At 31.5% G+C, this 22,886-nt stretch overlaps 1 protein-coding gene across 1 annotated transcript in view; it reads right to left on the bottom strand.

Moving 5' to 3' along the window:
* Positions 1–613: 613 nt before the first annotated feature.
* Positions 614–22,886, bottom strand: part of LOC139482100 (uncharacterized) — a 56,131-nt gene continuing 33,858 nt past the window's right edge. The window contains exons 17-31 of the mRNA XM_071265805.1: positions 22,473–22,551; positions 20,527–20,678; positions 20,076–20,147; positions 19,665–19,772; positions 17,604–17,717; positions 15,369–15,575; positions 11,996–12,311; positions 10,599–10,783; positions 7,834–7,968; positions 6,377–6,493; positions 4,601–6,154; positions 3,116–3,240; positions 2,319–2,379; positions 1,591–1,790; positions 614–673 (exon numbers count right to left, since the gene is read on the bottom strand). Coding sequence (XP_071121906.1) covers positions 614–673; positions 1,591–1,790; positions 2,319–2,379; positions 3,116–3,240; positions 4,601–6,154; positions 6,377–6,493; positions 7,834–7,968; positions 10,599–10,783; positions 11,996–12,311; positions 15,369–15,575; positions 17,604–17,717; positions 19,665–19,772; positions 20,076–20,147; positions 20,527–20,678; positions 22,473–22,551 — 3,485 coding nt within the window. The remainder of the gene's footprint in view (positions 674–1,590; positions 1,791–2,318; positions 2,380–3,115; positions 3,241–4,600; positions 6,155–6,376; positions 6,494–7,833; positions 7,969–10,598; positions 10,784–11,995; positions 12,312–15,368; positions 15,576–17,603; positions 17,718–19,664; positions 19,773–20,075; positions 20,148–20,526; positions 20,679–22,472; positions 22,552–22,886) is intronic.

The raw sequence follows: 22,886 nt of genomic DNA, 5'->3' as shown, positions 1-22,886 counted from the left end.
TTTACAATCAACAATTTACAATCAACAATTTACAATATACAATCTACAATTTACAACACAATCCTATTGTTTTGTCTTTAATGTTTACAACGCGACATAAATGTACAACATATACATGATAAAGTACAGATCACTTAAAATAATCCTTTAGACAAAACCCAGATAGCATGCAAGTGAAACAATGAATTCTTTTTGAGATGCTAAATTTGTGTATATACATTTTTTGAGTTTTTGCTGTAAAATTAAACGATATTTTTTATATGGGATCACAATATTTAATGATATTGGATGTTGTGTATAATATTTGATTACGATCTAATATCGATCGCTGAATGCATTTTTTACAGAATTTTTATTTTTGAAAGAAATTCCGTTTTCATTTTTTTAGATGAAAATACCCAATTTTTTTGTTTCAATAGTAAATACCAATCTTGTGGATAAATTTATAGGGTACAAGAGACAAAATGATATTTTTCCACCAGATTTCAAGGCAAAATGAAAAGTTTACAACATGTATTTATAATTTTAGGCTACCGCGTGAGTTTACAACAGCTAACTAAACTATGTATTCATTATAAAATGGAAATATCTGTTGTCATAAATTTCATGCTAATTAATATCTGTTTTCTTCCTTCTTTTGAATGCTCGGAATTCGTTCACATACTGTGCTTAACTGAAAGTAAAATTTAACTCATATGATGATAATGGTGAGGATATTGATTTCAACGTGTGTGGCATCTAATTCACGCATATCAAGATAGCAAATAGTAATGCGATATGACTATAAAACATGGTTTCTAGAAGACCGATCCCTCAGCCAGATTTTTGCCTCGAGAGTTTACAGGTCAAAATATTATAGACTTGAATGGATCAAGAGTTTGCCATCGATATAATATTATGATTGCCTCTAAATGTTTTTTTTTCGTTTATAGATTTCCGACTCATTCTTCAATAACTTTTTATAACCTTCATGAATTATAACTAATTGCCATAGGGTTTTAAAATATGAACTAAGACAGTTTAACGTCATAAGAACGCCACATATGAAATTCCTTTACTAAGGAGAGACAGTTATGTAATTAATCTTGATAGTATTGAGAGACATAAGTGAGATTTAACTACTGATAACCCTTTTTAGAGAAACATATATCTGTCAAATATTTGTCAATTCGTCCTTAAAAGTTTGTCAATTCGTCCTAGAAAGTTTGTGTTTTAAATGACAATTCAAGAACAACTTGGATACGTTCTTTGATATTTGTACACAATTTGTTAGCCAATACAAATTGTGTCCGACTTTGATGTTTTATTTTCATGTGGTCGATAATTATCCCTTTAACTGTTTGTTACTAAGTTTTTGATTTGTTTTCTGATGATAATAGTTGGTTTGTTTTAACACAATGCCACGAACCATAAGGAATAAATCAAGTTCTATTTGACGGCATTTTTGATAACTGTTCGAAAAATGTTTTTAAATATTCAAATATATAACTTAAACACTGATAGGTACAATCATTTTTTCAAATGTTTATATGAAATAGACCATAAACTACACATGCAAAACATTTATTATAAGTGCAGATATGTTATTACCCTATTCCTAGTTATGCTATTGTTGTCTGTGGTTTTGGTCAGTTTGTTTATTATATATTGCGCTTCGTCTTCCTTGATTTTTTTCTCATGAAGTAATTTTTCAACTGTTATCGCGATTTTATCCGCCATACCATCATCTTCTGTACTCTTATCGTAAATAACTTTGCCTTTGCCTTGTGCAGTGCTTAGCCTACTGGAAGCTGCAATTGTACCAGTAGGTGATAAATGACAAGCAAACAAATGTGACGATTAATAATAAAAGTATTAAGCGATCTTTACATCAGTTTTAGGATAATGTATATCTATATAAATGTACCTTGGTCAACATAACTAGAATTTTATTTGGAAAAGCTTGATGAGGCTGGTCCTTTGTCGTCAGTTATAGATGCAGCGTAATTGCATTGCTGAAATAAGCTACTCATTTCATGATTGAGACATTGTAATTGACTTGCAAAAAAATAAATGAAAACTTGGAAAAGCACTTAATACGAACTTTATTCGTATATTGCATTGTTTCATTATTCTTTGCTTGCCTATCTGGATTTTGTACAACTTATGTTTAACAACTGATAATGGACAATATTTATTCTTTTATGCAGGGAAATATTTTGCAAAACCTCTTTTTTTATTCGTTGACACATATAACAGCTACTGGATAATATTCAACAAAGCGTTACTTTGGTCATATAGATTGTATATTTCGCCCCCCTTATAGTTTCAAATTTTACCGTTTGATTCTTTCGAAGTCACATTCCCAGTTTGGTACGTCTTCTTTTGCTGCAAACTCCTCTGGAAATAAAAAAAAAATACATGCAATGTTGTTTGTGCGTACAGGTAGGTTTAGTAGGAATTTATATGTCAAATGTATGTCGTTTGAGTTTGTAATGGAATATTTCTACAATATAGGTGATATGTTTATGCAAGTTGATTACATTTTCTTATGATGTTTGATAGTTAATTTGTTTCCATGCATTTTTTATTTACATTGTCAAGCTTTAAATCAATCTTTTTTATGAAGTGTTTTTTTCTGAAAGCTTTAAATTTCTGCATCAGTACTAAACTTAAGGTAGGTACATATTCGTTTTGTCTGTGTCTGACTCTCCATATTAAATCAGCAAAAGTACACAGAAATGTCACCTTATTTTAAATCTCCAGCTTATTAAATAAACTCAATGTAGATATCAGGATTAAAACTGTTTTTGTAAGACGCACTTTTCTACTTAAAAATTCTTACCAGTAACGCTCGAATTAAGAAAATGAGAAAGGTCAAATAAAGAACGAAGTTGAACATGTTGAAGAGCATTTAAAACATACAATGACTAACAGGTCGGCCATAGACGGGTCATGTATTTATTTTCATGCTCTAGACAATTAGACTTACATTGCAAATAAATTTTGTGAAAAGTTTATTAATGATGATGACCACATCAATGATTATTCATGTCGACACGGAAGCGCTGGCTTCTTCAAAAGGGCTGAAGATAGAAAAGGGAAAATACAAACGACAAAAGTATTAGATACTTACGTTTCCTCTGATAGATGCAAAGGTATACAGGAAAGGATTTAAAGCAGAGTTTATTGGCAAGATAAATACAGCAGTCCAGGCATAAACCTCAGCAGGAATGGAATGTCCTCGTAGCGCCATTAATCCTGCAAGTGTAGCATAAGATAAGTCTTTATTATTCAAATTGTTATGACCTATTTCATGGTCGATATAAGCTCTGAAAGAAATGATTCACTACTAAGCATTTTTACATTTCTGTTTGAAGAACACGATGTTTTCATGTATAATTCAATAAAACATCATAATTAACGAGGCCCAATTAAAACGAATTATGAAAAATCTGACCAATAACAATGTCTGTATTTTTTTCTCAAGTCCTATAAAAGTATAATGAATGGATTAAGCTAAAAAATATATACCCGAATTGTATGTGTCTTAATGATGTATTCTATTGATTTTTAAGTCTAGTTCTGAAATTGTTTTCTAAAACAATGATACAAGTGGAAAATATCGATGCATTTAAAAAAAAAAAAAAAAATCAAACTTAACCGTGTGAAATAATTGTGTATTTACAATAACGAGTTTTTGAATAATAATATTTTCAAATTTTATGACCGATCAAGTCGTTATTGATGAGCCAAAATGTTAAGAAAATGGGAGTGGGGTACATGATTTTAACAGAAACCTGAACACCCCATATCAATTTTTGTTTTTTTTTCAAATTTTAGATATGTATTTTGTCATCACTCATAACAAAGTAGTTGAAATAATACATGTACTACTTTTTTTCATCTAAAAACAGAGACACATCCCTTATTTCCAAAATTGACAGCATAATAAATTCGGTACGAAAAAGCAAAAAATAAAAAAATAATGAAACTTTCCTACATTAACACCTACCGATAGTTTGTTTTCAAGGTATTTTTTTGTCAGATTTGTACACTTTATCTTGAGTAAAAGTATGAACAAAAGTTAAATTGTGAAACTGTGATTTGTTTCATGATGATAAACCAAAAATGGATTTATATCTACTAAAAGAGAGTTATATTATTGACATCTAAAGTTATACATGCTGCGTTATACATACGTCTGAAATAGTATTCTCTTATTCTATAAGTAAACATGTTCGAAAAGAAAAGATAATCGTAAATCTATTTCACCTTTCGTTATATTTTCAAATCCTTTTCCAAATATTCTTGAATATAATTTTTATTCTCATGTCATTATACGTAAACTGTTTATTGTTACATTGCGTTATCGTTACCGCTTAGGAAGATATGAATATCTGGGTTTTTGATTGAATTTTGAGTGTCCAAAGATATCGTATAAATGGTGGGTGTTCGTTTACTTCTATTATTGTTTGTCCCTTTATCTCTCTTGTTTCTCATTCAATTAGTGTAATCTGGACACTATGCTGGAAATTTGTTCAGCTTGACATAACGGAAATGAAATGTTAACGGAAGTTGTTACCGATCTACCCAAATTTATCTATATAGCATTTCTTACCCATTACGCCAACTGGAAACCAACATAAAAAGTCGCTGAATACAACAAGGAAAAGTTTTCTTGCAATTGTTAAGTCCTGGTTTTTCTTGGTGGATCTAATCTGAATCGGATTTGTAACTTCTTTATATATCACTAACTGTGTAACAGCGATTATCAAGAATAAGATAAAATTAACCACAATGAAAATTACAAAAGAATATTCCCAGCCATTTGGTTTATCTCTGGTAAGTGGTAGTGCAAGACAAACTGCAGACCGTGAATAGAAATTTCCGTCGAAATATGATCCAGGAAATAATGGGACAACGGCAAGTATAAATGAGGTAAGGAAAACAACAACAGATATACGTATTGCTGATTTTTTTCCAAATCTTATTTCGCCAAATGGATATTTAACCGCGATAAATCGATCGATAGTTATTAGAAAGAGAAATACTACCGAACTTTCACTAGACACTGTAGATAATATTCCAGCTATTTTACAAGAGACTCCATACCGCCATGACAGGTCATTCCAAACGTAATTTCCACGAAACATTACATCGGCTGATGCTATTGTCAACATATATATACCCATCAAACAGTCTGAAGTTCCTAGACTAGTTATGAAAATGCCATAACTCTTTGACAACGATTTTCGGTCGTAAATAATGCGGTAAGCAAGAACAAATAAGTTTCCAAACAAACCACATATACCGATGATCCATAAGCACGTTCTAAGTATATCGTTTCTCATCATGTCGGAGCATGATGAGAACTCGTCTCTGGCTGGTAAACATTCTTCGTCTTTTACAGAATCCGGTCTAAGGCAACAAAATACGAAGGCATCTGAGTATAGTTTCTTAAGATTGATTAGACCTTCAAAAATACTTTTCTGAAATGTTGTTATTTTATTTCGTCTTATGTCTAGAATTTTCAAGTTTCCTAAACTTGCAAAACTGCGATCTTCCACCATTTTTATTTTGTTGTCAGTGAGATTAAGAGATTGTAAGTTTGTTAAACCAATAAAAGTATGTTCTATCAATAGATAAAGATTATTTTCTCGAAGCGATATCATCGGCAAACTATTTAATCCAAAAAACGATTCGGGGTAAATATTTTCAAGGAAATGATTACCTAATAGAAGAATACTTTTTAAATGGGTTAATCCTCTGAAAACATGTTTTGGGATAGCTGTCAACTGGTTAAAAGATATGTCCAATAACAGCAGGTTATGAAATTTACCAAACTCCAATCGTTTAAGATCGTTAAGCTCTGTCGAAGATACATTCAATTCTGCCAAAAGGATATTTTCTTTGAGTTTTAAACTAGACGATGATAAATTTGACAGACTCAAGTCAATTTTTCGAATTTCAGAAAAAAATGAAATTTCAGAGATGTTTTCAAATATACACTTTCTTGACAAACCGTGGCATTTACAAGTTCCTGCACATTCTGTATGACAGAGTAGTTCGTCATCAAATTGTGGGCAATCAGCAAATCCATTACAACGTTTGTCTGGATTTAAACACAAATTACTACTGTGACATCTAAAAAGACCGCTACATAAAGGTTTGCCTGTGGAATACAGAAAATATATAGAATTTTACAGTATCAGTATGGAAAAGTGCAATACGTGTTTCGATATTAAATACTGAATCATCTTTCTTTAACTTGTTTGTCAAAGATTCAAAGAATTTTTTTTTTTTTTTCATATTTTGCTTCTTAACCAATATAAAAGAAATTAATAAAGAAAATACGATCTTGTCAGTTCATTTTTTCTATATTGTCTTAACTTACTACAATTATATTCCTCTTCGCCTCGTGGGCAATCTTGAATTCCATTGCAAAACAGCTTTGGAGGGATGCAGTAACTATTTTGACACTTAAAGTATCCTGGAGGACATAGGAACTTTTCTGAAAAAAAAACTTTTTGTATTTTGTTTTATATAAAGAATAGCTGTAACAAACCTCCTCTCAACGACACATAACTTGACAAAAAATATACTCCGTAAAGGACCTTTACCATGTTTCATCGGTAATGTTTTTTTTGGAAGAAGTTCCTCCCGTAATTAAACAATATAGAAAAGAAAGATCTGGTACAATGTATGAATATCAATGAGAAAACTCTCCACAAGAGACCAACTGACGTTAAGATATCAACTATAGGTTACCTTGCTACATTTAACGATGATCAAAACCCATACCACATACAAGACTTTAATAGCGTGAGAGTCACCTTTTTTCTGACATTAGTCAAATTTCTTTCAGATGGTTTTCGTTGATACATATTTAGAAAAAAATCCTTCATGCTACTGTCATGATTTATTTGCAAATGAAAAAGACAATGACATCATTGGTATAAAAATACCTATACTACAACACATGTCATGTCATGATTGGACATATTATAGTAATAAACATACTTGAAACCAGTTAAGGTAAAAGAGAACTTAACTGAACAATTCATAAGGCTAAAATATTAATACCGACCATTGACACTGCACAAATTTATGGATATCAACAGGAATACTAATGACAATTCGCATCACGAATTGTTTGACCTTATTTGACATGTCTGTATCTAAACTAATGACATTTTACCACGTTTTAATTTGTGGCTCAACATCTAAGTCATGAGCCGTCATATAAGTACCGAATGTGACTCATTCCTGAACATGACTGTTTTGCCGATTGTGAATTTGCATTGCTATAAGACGTATCTCAGTGTTTGTAAATTCAGCGTTCATGTTTTTATTCATGATTTTTCGTTTATGGTTTCGATTGGATATTGTGTCATAGATATAGGAAGATGTGGTGTGAGACAGTGAGTGCCAATGAGACAACTCTCCATCTAAATAACAATTTATAAAAGTAAACCATTATAGGTCAATGTACGGCCTTCAACACGGATCATTGGCTCACATCGAACAACATGTTATACAGGGCCCCAAAATTACTAGTGTAAAATCATTCAAACGGGAAAACCAACGGTCTAATGTCTGATCGTTTGTGGATTGAATTCTGTATTTTTGGTAAATGATTTCTGAAATAAACATTTAAATAGCATGTATCAATTTAATTATGCTAAAACTGAAACAATGGCTACTTTATGATGGGCAGCCTACTAGTCTGATACTTGACCAGCAGTAACCGACCTTATGTTGGCAAACTCGTTGCCCTAATTGCTATTTGCTTGACAAATTTGTTAAGGAGACTTTCTTCATTTAGTTGAAATGTGGAACCAGTTCATTTACCACAGTTAGATAGATGCGACAGGTCTCTACAGCCAATAATTTCTCCTCTTTCGTCATAATCTAACAGACAAAGTACATTTGATGGTACACTCTGACCTCTACTGCATAAATAAACAGTTGACACTATTGCAACATCTGAAATGTATTGAACATTGTTAAGGTTTTTAAAACCGTATCATGTTTATCAAATAGAGTAAATGTTTTTTGAATACTACAATATCTTTCATGAGTGCCTTGATGTAATCAAAGAATATAAGATAGTGTATATGAGAAGTTATAGAAATAATGGCAATCCTCGAAAAGAAATAATAAACATAGTCGATTGATCAACTGACACATTATTGTCACGAATTAATAAAACAGACGGAATCTTAAAATAAACACCAGAAAGCGAATGGTTCTGTAGTTCGTTTCCATTTTTTGCTGTTGTTAATAAAAGTATAAAAATGTTGTGACAATTCATGCTAATAATTAAAAAACAAAAATGGATTTATTTTTATACAATGTGAATATTTTACACGTTTACTGGATTGCAACATTTCAGTGTCAACGATGTTTCGATAACGTAAGTCACTTGGAGTAAAGGTTCGTTTAGTACTGTGAAAAAAATTATTGAAACATATACATTTACATTGTTAAATGGTCATTTTTTGTCACGTTATCATAAAAGACTGACTTTTCTTGTTACTCTCAGAGATACAATTTAGTTAGTGTTCAACAAAGAGTAAGGGCCAATTTTCCCTGTTTTTTTTCACTGAAGGGCCTATTTCAAAAAGTGCTGAAAGAATAAAATTTACTATAAAAACAAAAATAAAAATGCTTTTTGATCAATATCTCGATTCTTATATATCATGATATGTGTGATAAATAGTTAAAATATAAAACAACACGTTTAATAATTTATTGCGTCCGAAGTTTCAACCCCTCAAAAAGGATGACAGTCGAAAATGCGGAATATAGGGTGTTTTTAGGTAGGAAAAACAGGGAATAACCCAAGGAAAACATTTTAAACCAAACAAAAGTTATGTTTTTTGTTAATGTTGTAATTTATAAAACTTTTCTCCTCAAAAATGAAATTGGTTTAGTGTGTCCTTAAATCCTAAAAACCAACTTTAATGAAAAAAAGTTGAACATCGCTAAATTGTACCTAAAGCTCCTTAATACACACATGATGAACAAGCATCGCCGTGGCTCCGTAAGTAGAGCATATAACTGCAAATGAAAGATTGTTTTAAAGATAGAGTTCAAATCTCACTCAGAATTTATGCCTTTTTGTGTTGAAATATAATTAAATTTTAATGTTTCTATCATATCTTTTCGGATGTTTGCTTAATTCATAGTCATTATGGATCATTTTGACTATATATCAATTCATTAAAGAAAAAAAATAATGTGTCTCTTATTGTGTGCTTTCCCATAACTATCCATTACTTTAAATTCCTGTGTTTATATTTAATATATATATATATATATATATATGCAAGGAACATCTGCCGTCGAACTGAAGTAGGTGCCTGTATATAACCAATTACACGATAATTGGTTATATAGAAATGAAGCCCAAATGTTGCGTGTATAGTATTCACATAATTGATAAAGGCCATTGTAGAAAACTTTCAAACAACACAAACAATTTTTCGAAACCTTGAATAAGGACGATTTTGAAAATGGTATTATATTTAACTAATGCAAACAGCAATTGTGTCGCCAATTCAACAACTGCGTAGATACTAGTGCTGATAGTTTTACCACCGTCCCTGAACTGGTACCTAAGTCATCAGAAAATAAAACAACTCCACAGAACAAATCAATTACACTACACATCGTCACTGTAGGTAAAACATCAAGAAGCTGTTGCATCTATATCACAACGAAGGGCCCATTTGTAAAAAAATGCCAGAAAAGTCCAAATTACATGTGTTTTTAACACAAGGTGTTCTATGACCAACTGGTGTAAGATGTTGTCCTGTTAAAATATATCTAACTTATCGTATCTTATAGACGATACAACCTTAAAGACCAGGACAAATGCAGATATACATGTATTAAGAATGAGAAAAACATCATCCCATTTGAATTTGTCCGATATCATTTGGCTTCTTGACAAGTTACGTGGTATGGTACCTTATGCGCATAAGGGGTGCTGACAATTAAACAAAATCGATATAAAAAAATCAGTAGTATTGGCCTTGTTTTTTTGTAGGAATACCTGTTCAAGGTATGAAAGTAGATGATGTGACGTATGTTCATGTACTATAATTAGCATCTATCGGGCTATTTAAAACATGATTTACCTATCTAATCGAACGAAAATTTAAGAACTCCGGGGAAAATGACCCTTGCTCTTCGTATCACAAAAATATTTAAAATGTATTATATTTTTCTCCTAAGTATTAATTTTATTCTACTGTCAAAACAAATGAAAATCAGATTAACTCGTATCCAAGGCTTGTCAAGTGTTGACTATTTATGTCTTATAGTTTCAGCAAATATTTTTATAGCTGCTTCTATACATGAAAATATTTACAGTTTGACGTATTGCATTGACGCTGGTCTAATGTTGAACACCTGTTTAAGACTCATGACGGTTTATGGGTCGTTCTGTTGAGCTCTTAATTTCGTATATCATAGTTTCTCTTAATATCCATATTCAGCAATGTTATTTTAAATTGGAATTGATTTGAAATTGGAATTTATTAATGATACTGTTAAGACAAACCATTTCCTGATACTGTTGATAATATTTCATTTAGATTTTAAAATACCTTCTTCACATTTTAATGGCCCTAGATGAACTTGATAGTAAGAATCGACACTTGATTTCCATTCTTCACGTATCTGTATTGTTTTAACGGGTAGATCAGTATTGTTTTTTAGAACACCAGTATCTGATCTTATTTCGTTATCATCAGCTAAGTACCAGTAATGTGGTTCATTACCACAGTTGCACCTTTAAAAGTAAACATATTGCACGTGCTGTCTATCAAACAAATACAAAACACATTATAATCAGGATCATAGTAAAATATATCAATAGAGCGTAGAAAGCGTTTAAGCAAAAAGATACGTTTACAAAAACAAACTTTGATAACAATTAAAAATGTCACAAAGTGTATGGTTCTATTTTGTAGTTGGGTTTTAAGTACTTAGAGATAGAAATACACTAACAGATATTAATATTATTGTTAAGTTTCTCAATGTAGATACAATTGTTCGTTTGATAAAGAGAACTTGCTTGTTTTGCGTGTTTATAAATGTTGAAATCGTAATCCCGTCCTATTTTACTTTTTTTGACACCGCAGAATGACACATTTTACCGATGTTTATCTTTTCTCGTAATGACCTATTTTCTGACACTTCAGACACACATGGCTTTATTTTCGGTTTCGATTTGGCTCGTTTTGCCCAGTCTTTATTTCTGTGTTAGACAAATGTCTGAAGCTTGTTCGGCATTACTTCGTTTTTTTAATTGCGTAATGGCATCGTCTGAATAAAGTTTTTTTATATACTTTTTTTCATGAACAATGGTTTTTACTGTCCATTTAATAATTTGTATCTGCTGTCCATATCTTACAAAGCATTCTATTTGACTTATGTCTTGTAAAATTCTGATTTTAACAAAATGATAAAAATATCCCTTTATCAAACATTTTCTTATTTCAACTTTTCAAATGTTTCTGTACTTTCAATCCTGCCTTCTTTTTATCGATTTCGACGTCAAGGGAAACACCACAAAATAGCTCCCTTTGATTAATAACTGCTGTAAAATATTTCCTTGTAAAAGGGTCTAAATACAGCACAAACAACATTTTGTTCGACCTGCTAGTCAAATGCGTTTTGTTAAAATATATTTTTTCACTCTTTTGGTCTTTGGAAAATGTTGTTTGTGCTGTATTTAGACCCTTCTACAACGAAATTTGTTACATGCACTCGTATAACAATTGCGGTTTTTATCCAACGCAATCATAGGTTTGAATGTTGTTTTCAATTAAGACCTGTTTATATACATTTGTATATGCACTACTTTGTTATTTTGGTTTGTCGTATCTCTGACTATTTTTTTTATCATCATGTTGTCGTTTGAAATAGATTTAACGATTTACCCGTGGAATGTTTATGTCTTTTTTATTTCCTAATCTCATACTATAAAAAAATATCTTACTTGTTGGTCTGGTTATTACAGTTTCCGACAAACGGACATTCACAGTTGCTTTGATTTTGTTTATTGTGTATTTCTCTTCCATCTAGCGATGATCTGTACATCATGCTTTGTAAGAAATGACATTTGACTTCAATGGCCTGTTGGCATTTTTCCAATTGCTTCAGTTTAATGATCTGGGCATCACTGGCAAAATATTTGGGCGTTATGTTGAAATCTTCCCTTAAAGTAACCGTTTCCTCATTATCATGGTGGACAACTGTTGTTATATGAATCTGATCATTTGACTCTTGGAATATGCATTCTACCAAAGCACTCTCTAAAATGATAAATGTTTAAGTGTAAATAGTTACAATCATAGAAGACAGGTAATTTTTAATACGAACTCTTTTTCCAGCAACAATGATATGTAAGTATGTATATTCAATTGAATACTATAAAGTCTGCCAAAAGTTAAGCACCACCTATTTTTATTGCATCCATTTTTTTCTAATTTCCAAAAATAATTACTCCTCGAAAAAAGAAAACATTAATATGATTTGGGTCACTTATGAAGGTTCTATGCATTAAGTTTTTGCGTTCATAGAAATAGTGTAAATTACACAAATCAGAAACGAAATTTAAGTTTCACTGTGATCTTATTTTTTTACAACAATTAATCACACAACATCATTAAAACTTTCTACACGTAATCTTTGGTATGTTCGGCAAATTTGATGTAAATCTATTTCAAACGACAACATGATGATAAAAAAAATAGTCAGAGATACGACAAACCAAAATAACAAAGTAGTGCATATATATAAACAGGTCATAATTGAAAACAACGTTCAAACCTATGATTGCATTGGATAAAAACCGCAATTGTTATACGAGAGCATGTAACAAATTTCGTTGTAGAAGGGTCTAAATACAGCACAAACAACATTTTCCAAAAACCAAAAGAGTGAAAAAATATATTTTAACATGATGAGATCACCTCTAGGTTTGTTGGGGTTCGTGTTGCTTATTCTTTAGTTTTCTACATTGTGTCATGTGTGCTGTTGTTTGTCTGTTTGTCTTTTTTCAGTTTTGGCCATGGCAAAATGAGCAAATATATGTTTACAAGGTTACTTACTAAATCTAAAGTATATTTCAGTATATAGGCAATTACTCATCATTTATTCGAGTTCCCTTGAAACATGCAAATATCCTTTATAAGTTATTAGAAATATATATATATAAATATGGCTTGAAAAAGATACTAAGCTTGCCAAGTGGATTAAATGAATTAAGATGAAGTGAAGAAGAAACAAAATTAAAATAAAACTAAATAAAACAAAAATAAGATAAATTTCATACAAAACGTTGAGTGTCACTGATATATTTCTGAACAGATTTAAAAAAAGCAATATTCATATATGAAAATAATCTGTTTCCAAGGAACAAGTAATAATTCAATATTAGTATCAACATTATCAGCAATGGAGTAAATGGAATCAGGTAGGATCTGTCTTACATCATTGTACAAAGGGCAAATAAAAAAGAAATTTTGGTTATCCTCAACAGGTTGGGTTGATTACAGCTGCACAAAAAGTGTTCTTGGATAAGAACTGATTAAGCAAATGAAATTTTAGGTTGCTAGCATTATTTCTGAGTTGACAATGACTTATATTAAGTTTCCTTATCCCATATTTGAAAGGTTCCCTTTTAAATTGGTAGACTGGTTGCAAACCGGATAAAAAAAGCTGCTTTTCGATGCATAGCAAGATAAGTTTTAATCTTATATTTATGTATTCTAACTAATTTCGAATGCAAATAAGAATGAAAATTTAAGATAACTAAAAGGTAACACATGTACAGATGACGCGCCGATCTCTTGTCTCTTTTCCTTGTTCGCATTGCCATTTAATTTTTGTTCGTACTATGGAACATAAGTCGAACTGACGGACCTCTTGTCACATTGAAAATAAAATTATTGGTAGATATTATTCTAACTATTTGATTTGAGATTTTGGTAATCTAAATAAATCCTAAGAATTTTCAAATTTTATTGTTTCAATTCTTAATCAATGATTAACCTCAATTCTATGAAACATATGTATTGATAATGCAAATAAAATTACTTTAAATGATTGATCCTCCTATAAAAAAGAAGATTCAATTGAATCAGAGACCTTTTTATCGCCATTATCAACCAGGATTTAATGTATGTAAAGTAGAAACAATTTTGATTGTTTTATTGAATATTAAACTTCATACTATTTTGTCTCATCTAAGAGGAATAGCAACATATATGATTTAACGCATCTGTCGTGCAAAAGATATATCATATAAAATGATATTACTCGAAATAATCGACCTTTCTTACTGTATCTCGGCATATTGCATTGAATGATGATAGAGGGGAGCAAAAGCTGTATGAAATTTTGAATTGATGGACTTTCCGATTGGATTCTCCACTGAGTTCAGTATTTTTGTGATTTTACTTTATACATACTTTGTTATAAAAGAGGGGCAAACTATACCAGAAGGACATTCAAAACTAAAGACTAAGCAACACGAATCCTACCAAAATCTGGAGATGAACTCAGGTACTCTAGAAGGGTAAGAAGATCATACTTTACATGTTTCTCATGTTATTTCAAACCCGGTAAATAGTCTTATTCGGTAGGTCATATTCGTTGACAATAGTAGCATTGAGCTGAACGACGACATTATGTGTTATCTCATAAGCATCACGACGGGTGCCACAGTGGAGCAGGATCTGCTTACCCTTCCGGAGCACATGAGATCACCCCTAGTTTTTGGTGGGGTTCGTGTTGTTTATTCTTTAGTTTTCTATGTTGTGTCATGTATTATTGTTTGTCTGTTTGTCCTTTTCAGTTTTAGCCATGGCGTTGTCAGTTTATTTTCGATTTATGAGTTTGACTGTCCCTCTGGTATCTTTCGTCCTTTGAGTGCATTTTATACAACATCATCATAGCAAATTGGATGTTCAATACCTTAAAGTATATGATGCCTGCATGTTTATTCGTATTTTTAAATAATTTCCTCCTACACATAATAAAATTAAGTAAAATGTTTGTGATGTTAAAAAACCAAGTGTAATAATTTTTCAGAGATTTTTGTCGTAACCACCAAATTCGTTGTTACATATACGACCGAATCGAAAACAATGAGATTATATAAACACCATAAGATGGTGGCATGGAATATGGAGAACGTCACCATCTAAAATACGGATAATTAACAATAGGAAATTAAAATCTCTATTAATTTAATGATCATTGACATAGTGGTTGGTCACCTAAAAGACAAAACAAATACTAGTACAAGAACTATCATCAAAATAGTATGAATGTCATTGAAAATTTATACAGGTACAATAACTTACCATTAAGATATAAATCGATAAGGTATGCTCCATTCCTTTTTTCCCCGCCGGCCCACCAATCTTTGCAAGTATGTTGTCTTTTTTGTAGACAGTCTTCAGATTCGTCTTCGTGAAAAAGTCCACTACAATCAATCATTCCGTCACAAACTCTTGTTGAGGGTATACATTGCTGATCGTAACATTGAAAACTGTCCAATCTACAGGTTTCTGAAACATTTATGTATGACCTTAAAAAACAATCATAAAGGTCAATGATATCGACGGTAAAGTCGCAAAGCAAACCATAATGGTTTTACGTTTTTCAAGACGACTCCAACTGGGACAATAAAAATCAAATCTAAAAATTATATACATCGTTGTGAAACCAATAACGATTGGATAGTTAGCTGATCTTTATAGTTAAACCAAAAAAGAATTTGAAAGTAGATATAATCTACATTCGTTAATGTAAGTTTGTTTTTCTGTTGTTCATATTTGTAACTAATGTTTAAAAAAAATGGTTATATGTGTAAAATAATGCTAAAGCAGTCAGCAAGTTAATCTCAATTATTTCAATAACTATTATGAAAATGCTGGCAAAAAATCTATTTAGAACATATGTAGAAGACACTCGAGTCGAGGAACACTTTTGGGTATTTATGAGATGAAAAATATTTACATGGTTAGCATATATATGTATTTAACACCAACGCGTTTACCAGTTTACGGAATGTGAACTATCAATTTATATGTAGCAACACACAAGCATTGCCTTTATATTGAGTATTTATCTATAATGTTACCATTATGTCATTAGAACTAGGTTTCTGTTTCCAAAGAAAGCTATTGAGTAAAGGGTTTCAAGTGGTAAAGTTTTAAACATCCTTTCGAACATTTTACGGACGCCTTCACAAATTTGTTGACTGTTATGGGAAATATGTGCCACAGATTCAAACGACCAAAGAGATGTCCTAATTGCCGTTACCACTTCCTCGTTCTCTTGTTCTCTATCGTGATATCACCGAATTAGATGCATCACCAAAAACGTTCTTGCCATTGTCAATAAAAAAAATTGATTTGGGTCATGTTGCTCAATCTTTGTTTCTTTATGTAGCATATTGTAGACTATCAATTTGTAATAGTGTTTTTCGGTTAATGTCGGCATATCATCTTCTGTGGTATCTTTCGCCTCATTTTTAATGGAATTTTGCTATACTTAAGTAATGAAAAAAATATGTGGGTTATTATTGTTTAAATTTCGAAACGCACTTAAATCTAACACCGTTTATTCAGCTTATTATTAGTAAGAAAATTGTATTTAATTTAATCTTGTGGATTTTGCATATCTTTTCTGAACAAAATTTATTTAAGAATGGCAACGGAGACTGTATAAACGAGCCATAAAACCTGATCAAAGATCAGAACACAAACCAACGCCATCAATGGCACTCCAACTCAGCAAGAAAATCTCAAACCCACATGCGGGCTTCAACTGGTCATCACATACGATTTAAAATTGATCTTCAAAAATAAACTATGCATGCATTTACCACAATCAATTTCCTCGGACTTGTCAAAACAATTTTCCACAAAGTCGCATCGTTGTTGGTTGGTTATACATTGTCTGTTGGTACATTGCCATTCATCAAATTGACCAAAGTTTCGTCGAAAATAATTAGTTAGTCATGAATAGTATAGAATTTTTAAATCATGAATAACATTCTTTTTCTAATACAGAGTGTTAAGGTACTTACATAATTATTGATATTCATTTTCAAATTAAAATCACTCAATTGAAGAAAAAAAAAACTTTTTTTAAGTTTTATTGGCAAATGCCAAATTATTATTTTATTTCGAAACCATTCGTTGTTACCACTGCATTTGGTTTTTTTGTTTTCAATTTAGTTCATAGATTATGTCGTTCAGGTTCTTCTTTGAATTGATTGACATTTGTAACTAAGGAATTGACGCTAACAACTTTATATCCGATGTACTGAATATGTTTTTTTCTCGTTTATACCAATTTTCAAAGGGATTTAAAAAAATAAATTATATTTGATTTCTTGGATCTGCCATAGTCTGCATAAAAGCATTCATAACATTTTTTCTCCCGTGAATATTTGAATTCGTAATTTACATGCACGACAATTGCTACCGCATGATTAATAATTAATCCAAAGTACCTGTAATTTAAAAATCTCTCTTTTTTTTAAAATTTAATAAACAGACTACATGTATACAATTAAGTCTTTTTACCACAAGTATTTTCATCCGACCCATCCTTGCAATGAAGTATGAAGTCACAATAAAGACTTATTGATATACGGCTGCCATCATCACAGGTAAACTGGTCCGTGGTATCTATTGATGCTGCAATAGATTTCAGGAGGTGTTATCTCATATTTTTGCTTGCTACCAATTATTATCGTGAGATTGTCACGTTGTCAATGGATCTTTAATTGGTTTTCTTATTTAGATCATGAAATTATATGGGTCTGCTAGAATGAACATTCAAATTTATTAACCTTTTTTGCTGACATCTGGGTTGTTGCCTTGTGTGTAAACTTTGTCTGTATTGTTTAACGACAGAAAAGGTTTGAATGACGTTTTTTTTTAAATTTTCTCTAGTTCTTGGAATCCTCGATGTTGGCTACTATTATGACAATGTTTGCTCGCCGGGTTTCGAGCTCATGCTATTCAAATATCGAGACAACACTGCAAGCAATGTGTGCAGCGCACAAGAACACTCGGCGACTTAGAAATCAGCTTTCGATGGCCTAGTATTACCTTTCCTTGTCAGTAAAACATAGAAATGCAACACAGTAATGCTAAATTAGGCATGAAGATGGAATTGATTGCAGACTAGCTAGAATTTCTTCGTAAAGGACCTTGAGATACTGTCTCAGAATTATAAATATGTGTTTTTAGCCGTGTACTACATCCACTGGTGATCTGCCATAGAGTTGCCACTCGTTTAGACGTTATTGTATACATAGCTTGCTGTTCGGTGTGAGCCAAGGCTTTGTGTTGAAGACCGTATCTTGACCTATAATGGTTTACTAAATTATAAGTTGTGATCGGATGGTGATTTGTCTCATTGGCACTCATACCATATCTTCCAATATTTATATATAATTCGTCTCAACATTTGTTCTTTTCTCGTCCGGATTGGAACTCATGTTTCTGAGATATCGTGGCACCAAATCACCTTGCACTGTGCCCGACGCGCTAGACCACTCGACCACCTAAACGTCACCATAATAAAGCTTTCGGTGGTCAGATGTTAGTTTCCTCGTCAGTTTCAATCTAGAGTTGCAACATAGTACATGATATGTAAAGCATGAAGATGGAAATGTTACAGATCAGCTGAATTATCTATTGGAAAGGATCCTACAAATTAATGTAAAATGCAGTCACAGAAATAATTTCATTATAAGTACGTCTGAACCGGTGACATGTCTACAGCATATTTTATCCATCGGATGACCAGCACTGATGGTGATGCAAGGCTGAAAATAATATCTGTATATATAATTCGTCTAAACATCAACCCAACAATGTTTGATCTGACTGTAAATTTGTTTTCGGAAATTTTTGTTCTTCCTTCGCCGGGATGCGAACGCATGCTACTGAGATATATTCTAATGATTACGTTTTAGTGGTAAAACCCTAAAAAAATTGGGAAGATACTAAATCCATAGTGATATTACCTCTGTCACTTCTTATATTTTTAGTCACAATGGAGTTATATGGAAGCGTTAGAAAGATATTTTATAACGCATGATATATGCACATAAAGTGTTTCTTGTTTGTTGAGCGTTCTAAACTTTTTTTAACCCCGCCACATTATTTAGGTGTCTGTCGTAATTCAGGAGCCTGTAGAATAGTGTATGTCGTTGGATCATGTCTATCATATTTGTTTCTAGCAAATTGTTCATGCTTTCTTAATTTAAAAGCGTCACTATTTTATATGTCGAGGCCTTTTATAGCGATTCTTACGGTATTGTGTTTTTCAAATTGTTTTAGGCCGTTCGGTTGCCTATAACTGCTTACACTGATTTGTTTTAAATCTGTCGAATTAGTTATCACACTACATCTCGTCATTTAAACATTGAAATGCGCGATAAACTATGTTGTTTGCTAATTATGTGCAGAGTTCTTTTTAGGGAATATCTTGTCAATGAACTGAAAGTTGTAAATATAAAATGTTTAACTATGTTCAAGTTTTGTCATTTGGATCTTAATTTTCGTAAAATTGTGTCTTTTTTGTTTGTTTCGAACATTATTATTGTTAAAAAGGTTTAAAATTATACTTACAACAATTCCGCTCATCATCACCAGAGATACAGTCCTCCACAGAGTCACATAGAAAAGCATTTAAGATATATTCACCAGATTCGCACATGTACAAATTATCTGTTTGTTGTGTTGGGACATGTTTCCCAGTGTTTCTTATGTCATCTAAAGACATGCCAAAAAAACACCCACATTTTGATTATTAATAAAATATCATCAAATAGAAAACCGTTTAAGAAGCCATTTTTTTTTAATCAAACGCTATGCATGATTGATGTTTACCAGTAATTGAATCTCTGTTTTTAAATTTTCATTGAGAGTCACCTAGGGTATAGAGATATGTTCGTATTTGTATTTCCACCATTTGGCAGTAAAACCCTGGCTAATGTGTGCTACCATTTGTCTATATGAGATAGGTTATTGCGTAGTTATGTTTAGACGAAAGGGACATTACATCCAATGTACGTTTAAGGGTAAAATCATTTTCTCCGCAAGTTACAGAACCTATCTAAGGCTTCAGAGGTTGGCCCTCTGCACGACAAATGTTTCTGATCTTATCCGACATCCCCTAATTTCAAGGGGAAAGTCTACATTTCCTCCATGCTTTAAAGTAGAACTACTAGTATTATGCAGATCTAGAATATATATATAAGTACATATGTTGTTCTTCCTATTCTAAATTCAAATACAATATTTTCTACCGATATCAAGGTACAGACATTAAATAAATATTTAATTCACATACATTCAGCCTATTCAAATGGCTTCTGTCTATTTCATTATCTTTATTTGAAAACATGCTATAGTAAAGAGAACATTTTCTCGTTGTTTTTTTTTATTTTGTAGGTATCAGAAATCTTACCTTGAGCTTGGAAGTCTTGACTTATTTCACAAAGGAAATTGGATATTTTATCATAAGCACAAGCAACATCATGCCAGTCGTTCATGTTATGAATACTAAACAACTTAATTATTGAGCATTTTTCATTTTCTAAACCATCCGGCTGTTGCATTCCTGAAGTAGGATCGTAGTACCTTGTCGAATGGGAAAAGAAAATGGTAAATATCTATACAACAACTATGGTATAATGGGAACAAAGATGGTCTGAACAAGATATATCTATTAATGTTATTTCACCGTTCACCATAGTGTAATTATATACAAATTAAATTTAGCATCATATTTATTATAATCCCATTGTTATCACGAAAGCTAGTAGACCATCGTCTAAGAAGATTAAATTAAACATAAACGACACTTCTTGTTCTTCATACTTAGTTAAACATTTGATTCTAATTGTCATATACCTTAAATAAAGTCTGAATTATGACAGTTGTTTTCCATTCATTTGATATCTTTGTGCTTTTGATTTTACCATTTTACAATGGACTTTTCGTTTTGAATATCCTTGGAGTGCGGTATTTTTTATTTTACTTTTTCCTTGTATATATTTTCTAACTTCTGTGAAGTTAACTTTTCTTACTTTTAATCACATTACTATGTATAATTATCGACAATTGAAGGTTATTCTTGTAATATACGACTTTTGTCGGGAAATAACCCTCGCTATCTTTGAAATTTAAACGTCGGGAAATAATCCTCGCTATCTTTGAAATTAAACCAAAACAAGAAAATTACATCATAAAGATATAACAGACATACATTTTGTCTAGCAAGTTAAGTGGTATTTTTTGTGACGACGGTTTCCAACAAGAGGCTCTCAAGAGCCTGAATCTGTTATTTATTGCTTAAATCTTTCATCAATGATTATTTTTGCTTTTCAATATATATTGATTTGTAGATCTTACTTTGCTGAAAAATTTTGCTTTGTACAGTTTTTCTTCATCTATTATAATATTCAAGATATAACAAGATATTGTCTGATGCGTCTGAAAATTTCAAGGCAGATAGGTCTTGACCTGATATACATTTTTACCGATGTCAGATTTGTTCTAAATGCTTTAGTTTTTGAAATATAAGCCAAAAACTGCATTTGACCCCTAAGTTCTATTTTTGCCCATGGCGACCATGATTTTTGATGAGTCAAAACTTCGGATACAATTTATAAACTATATAATTTAGGGAAAATTCAGTGTTAGTTTGAAGGTATTTGCCCAACAGTTTCAGAGAAAAACATTTTTCAAATAGTTTACGACGACAGACGACGACAAAGACGACGGACGACGACGGAGGTCAAGTGAGGACATAGGCTCACATGGGGCCCTTCGGGCCGCGGTGAGGTAAAAGAGTTGTAAAGATGACAAATTTTATCAAAGTTTGTATAAAAACATAATTTCAATCTCTTTAAAGAATACCTCTCATGTGAAACAAGTGTTTGCATTTAATTCTTGACCTATGCACGGTATGGTTAAGCAAAAAAAGACAATCAAACAGAAAAAAGGTCCATCAAACATATCATATATAATCTTGATGTTCATATAAACCCACTTTAGATTAAAGCAAAAGCAAATTAAAATAAATACCGAACTCCGTGTGAAGTTAAAAACGGAAATTCCTTAATCAAATTGCAAAATCAAAAGCTCAAACAAATTCGACACATCAAACGAATGGATAACAACTGAAAACATATATTAAAGAAAAAAAATGGCGAAATGAAATACAATTAAAACAAAGTGAGATATGACAAAAGACAACTTCTGGTGAGGTTCTTGTTTTTGGGAAATAACTATATACTTGGCAGGGTTCGTCGGGCTATTGTATTAAACATCCTCTGTGTTAGTGGTAAGAACAAACAAGCCAAGTTGCCTAACCTAGAAAGTTTTAGTAGGATTTTGATAATTTAAAGAGATAGATGTAAGTAAACTTACCATGATGTGAATGTCATTGGCTTACCATCAGACCAAATGTAATCATTAATACTATATCCATTCGTCTTCTTTCTTAACCCTTTATTATAAAGAAAATACAAATAATGTACATGTGTGAAATACTTGTTTTTATGGTGACATCCCTTAACGTATTTAATCAAATTGTACTGATATTATTGATATTGTTAAAGCATTCATACTTTCTTGATACTTCAAAGACATTTTTTAGATGGCTAATATGAATATATATACGCAAGGGAATAGTTGCAAAACTGAATGAAAACATTTAGTTGCAGTAGGAGGAATAATTTATACATATGCATACCTATGTTATTTTCTGATACAAGTGAAACCAATCTTTTTTTCAAACAATTTAGTTATATCATAAAAACTTTTTATGAATTAATTTATATT

This window comes from Mytilus edulis, chromosome 1 (genome assembly GCF_963676685.1).
Source record: "Mytilus edulis chromosome 1, xbMytEdul2.2, whole genome shotgun sequence".
In the NCBI taxonomy this organism is placed as follows: domain Eukaryota; kingdom Metazoa; phylum Mollusca; class Bivalvia; order Mytilida; family Mytilidae; genus Mytilus; species Mytilus edulis.
Note: the sequence above shows the minus strand (reverse complement) of the source record. Positions and strands in the feature narration are given on the sequence as shown.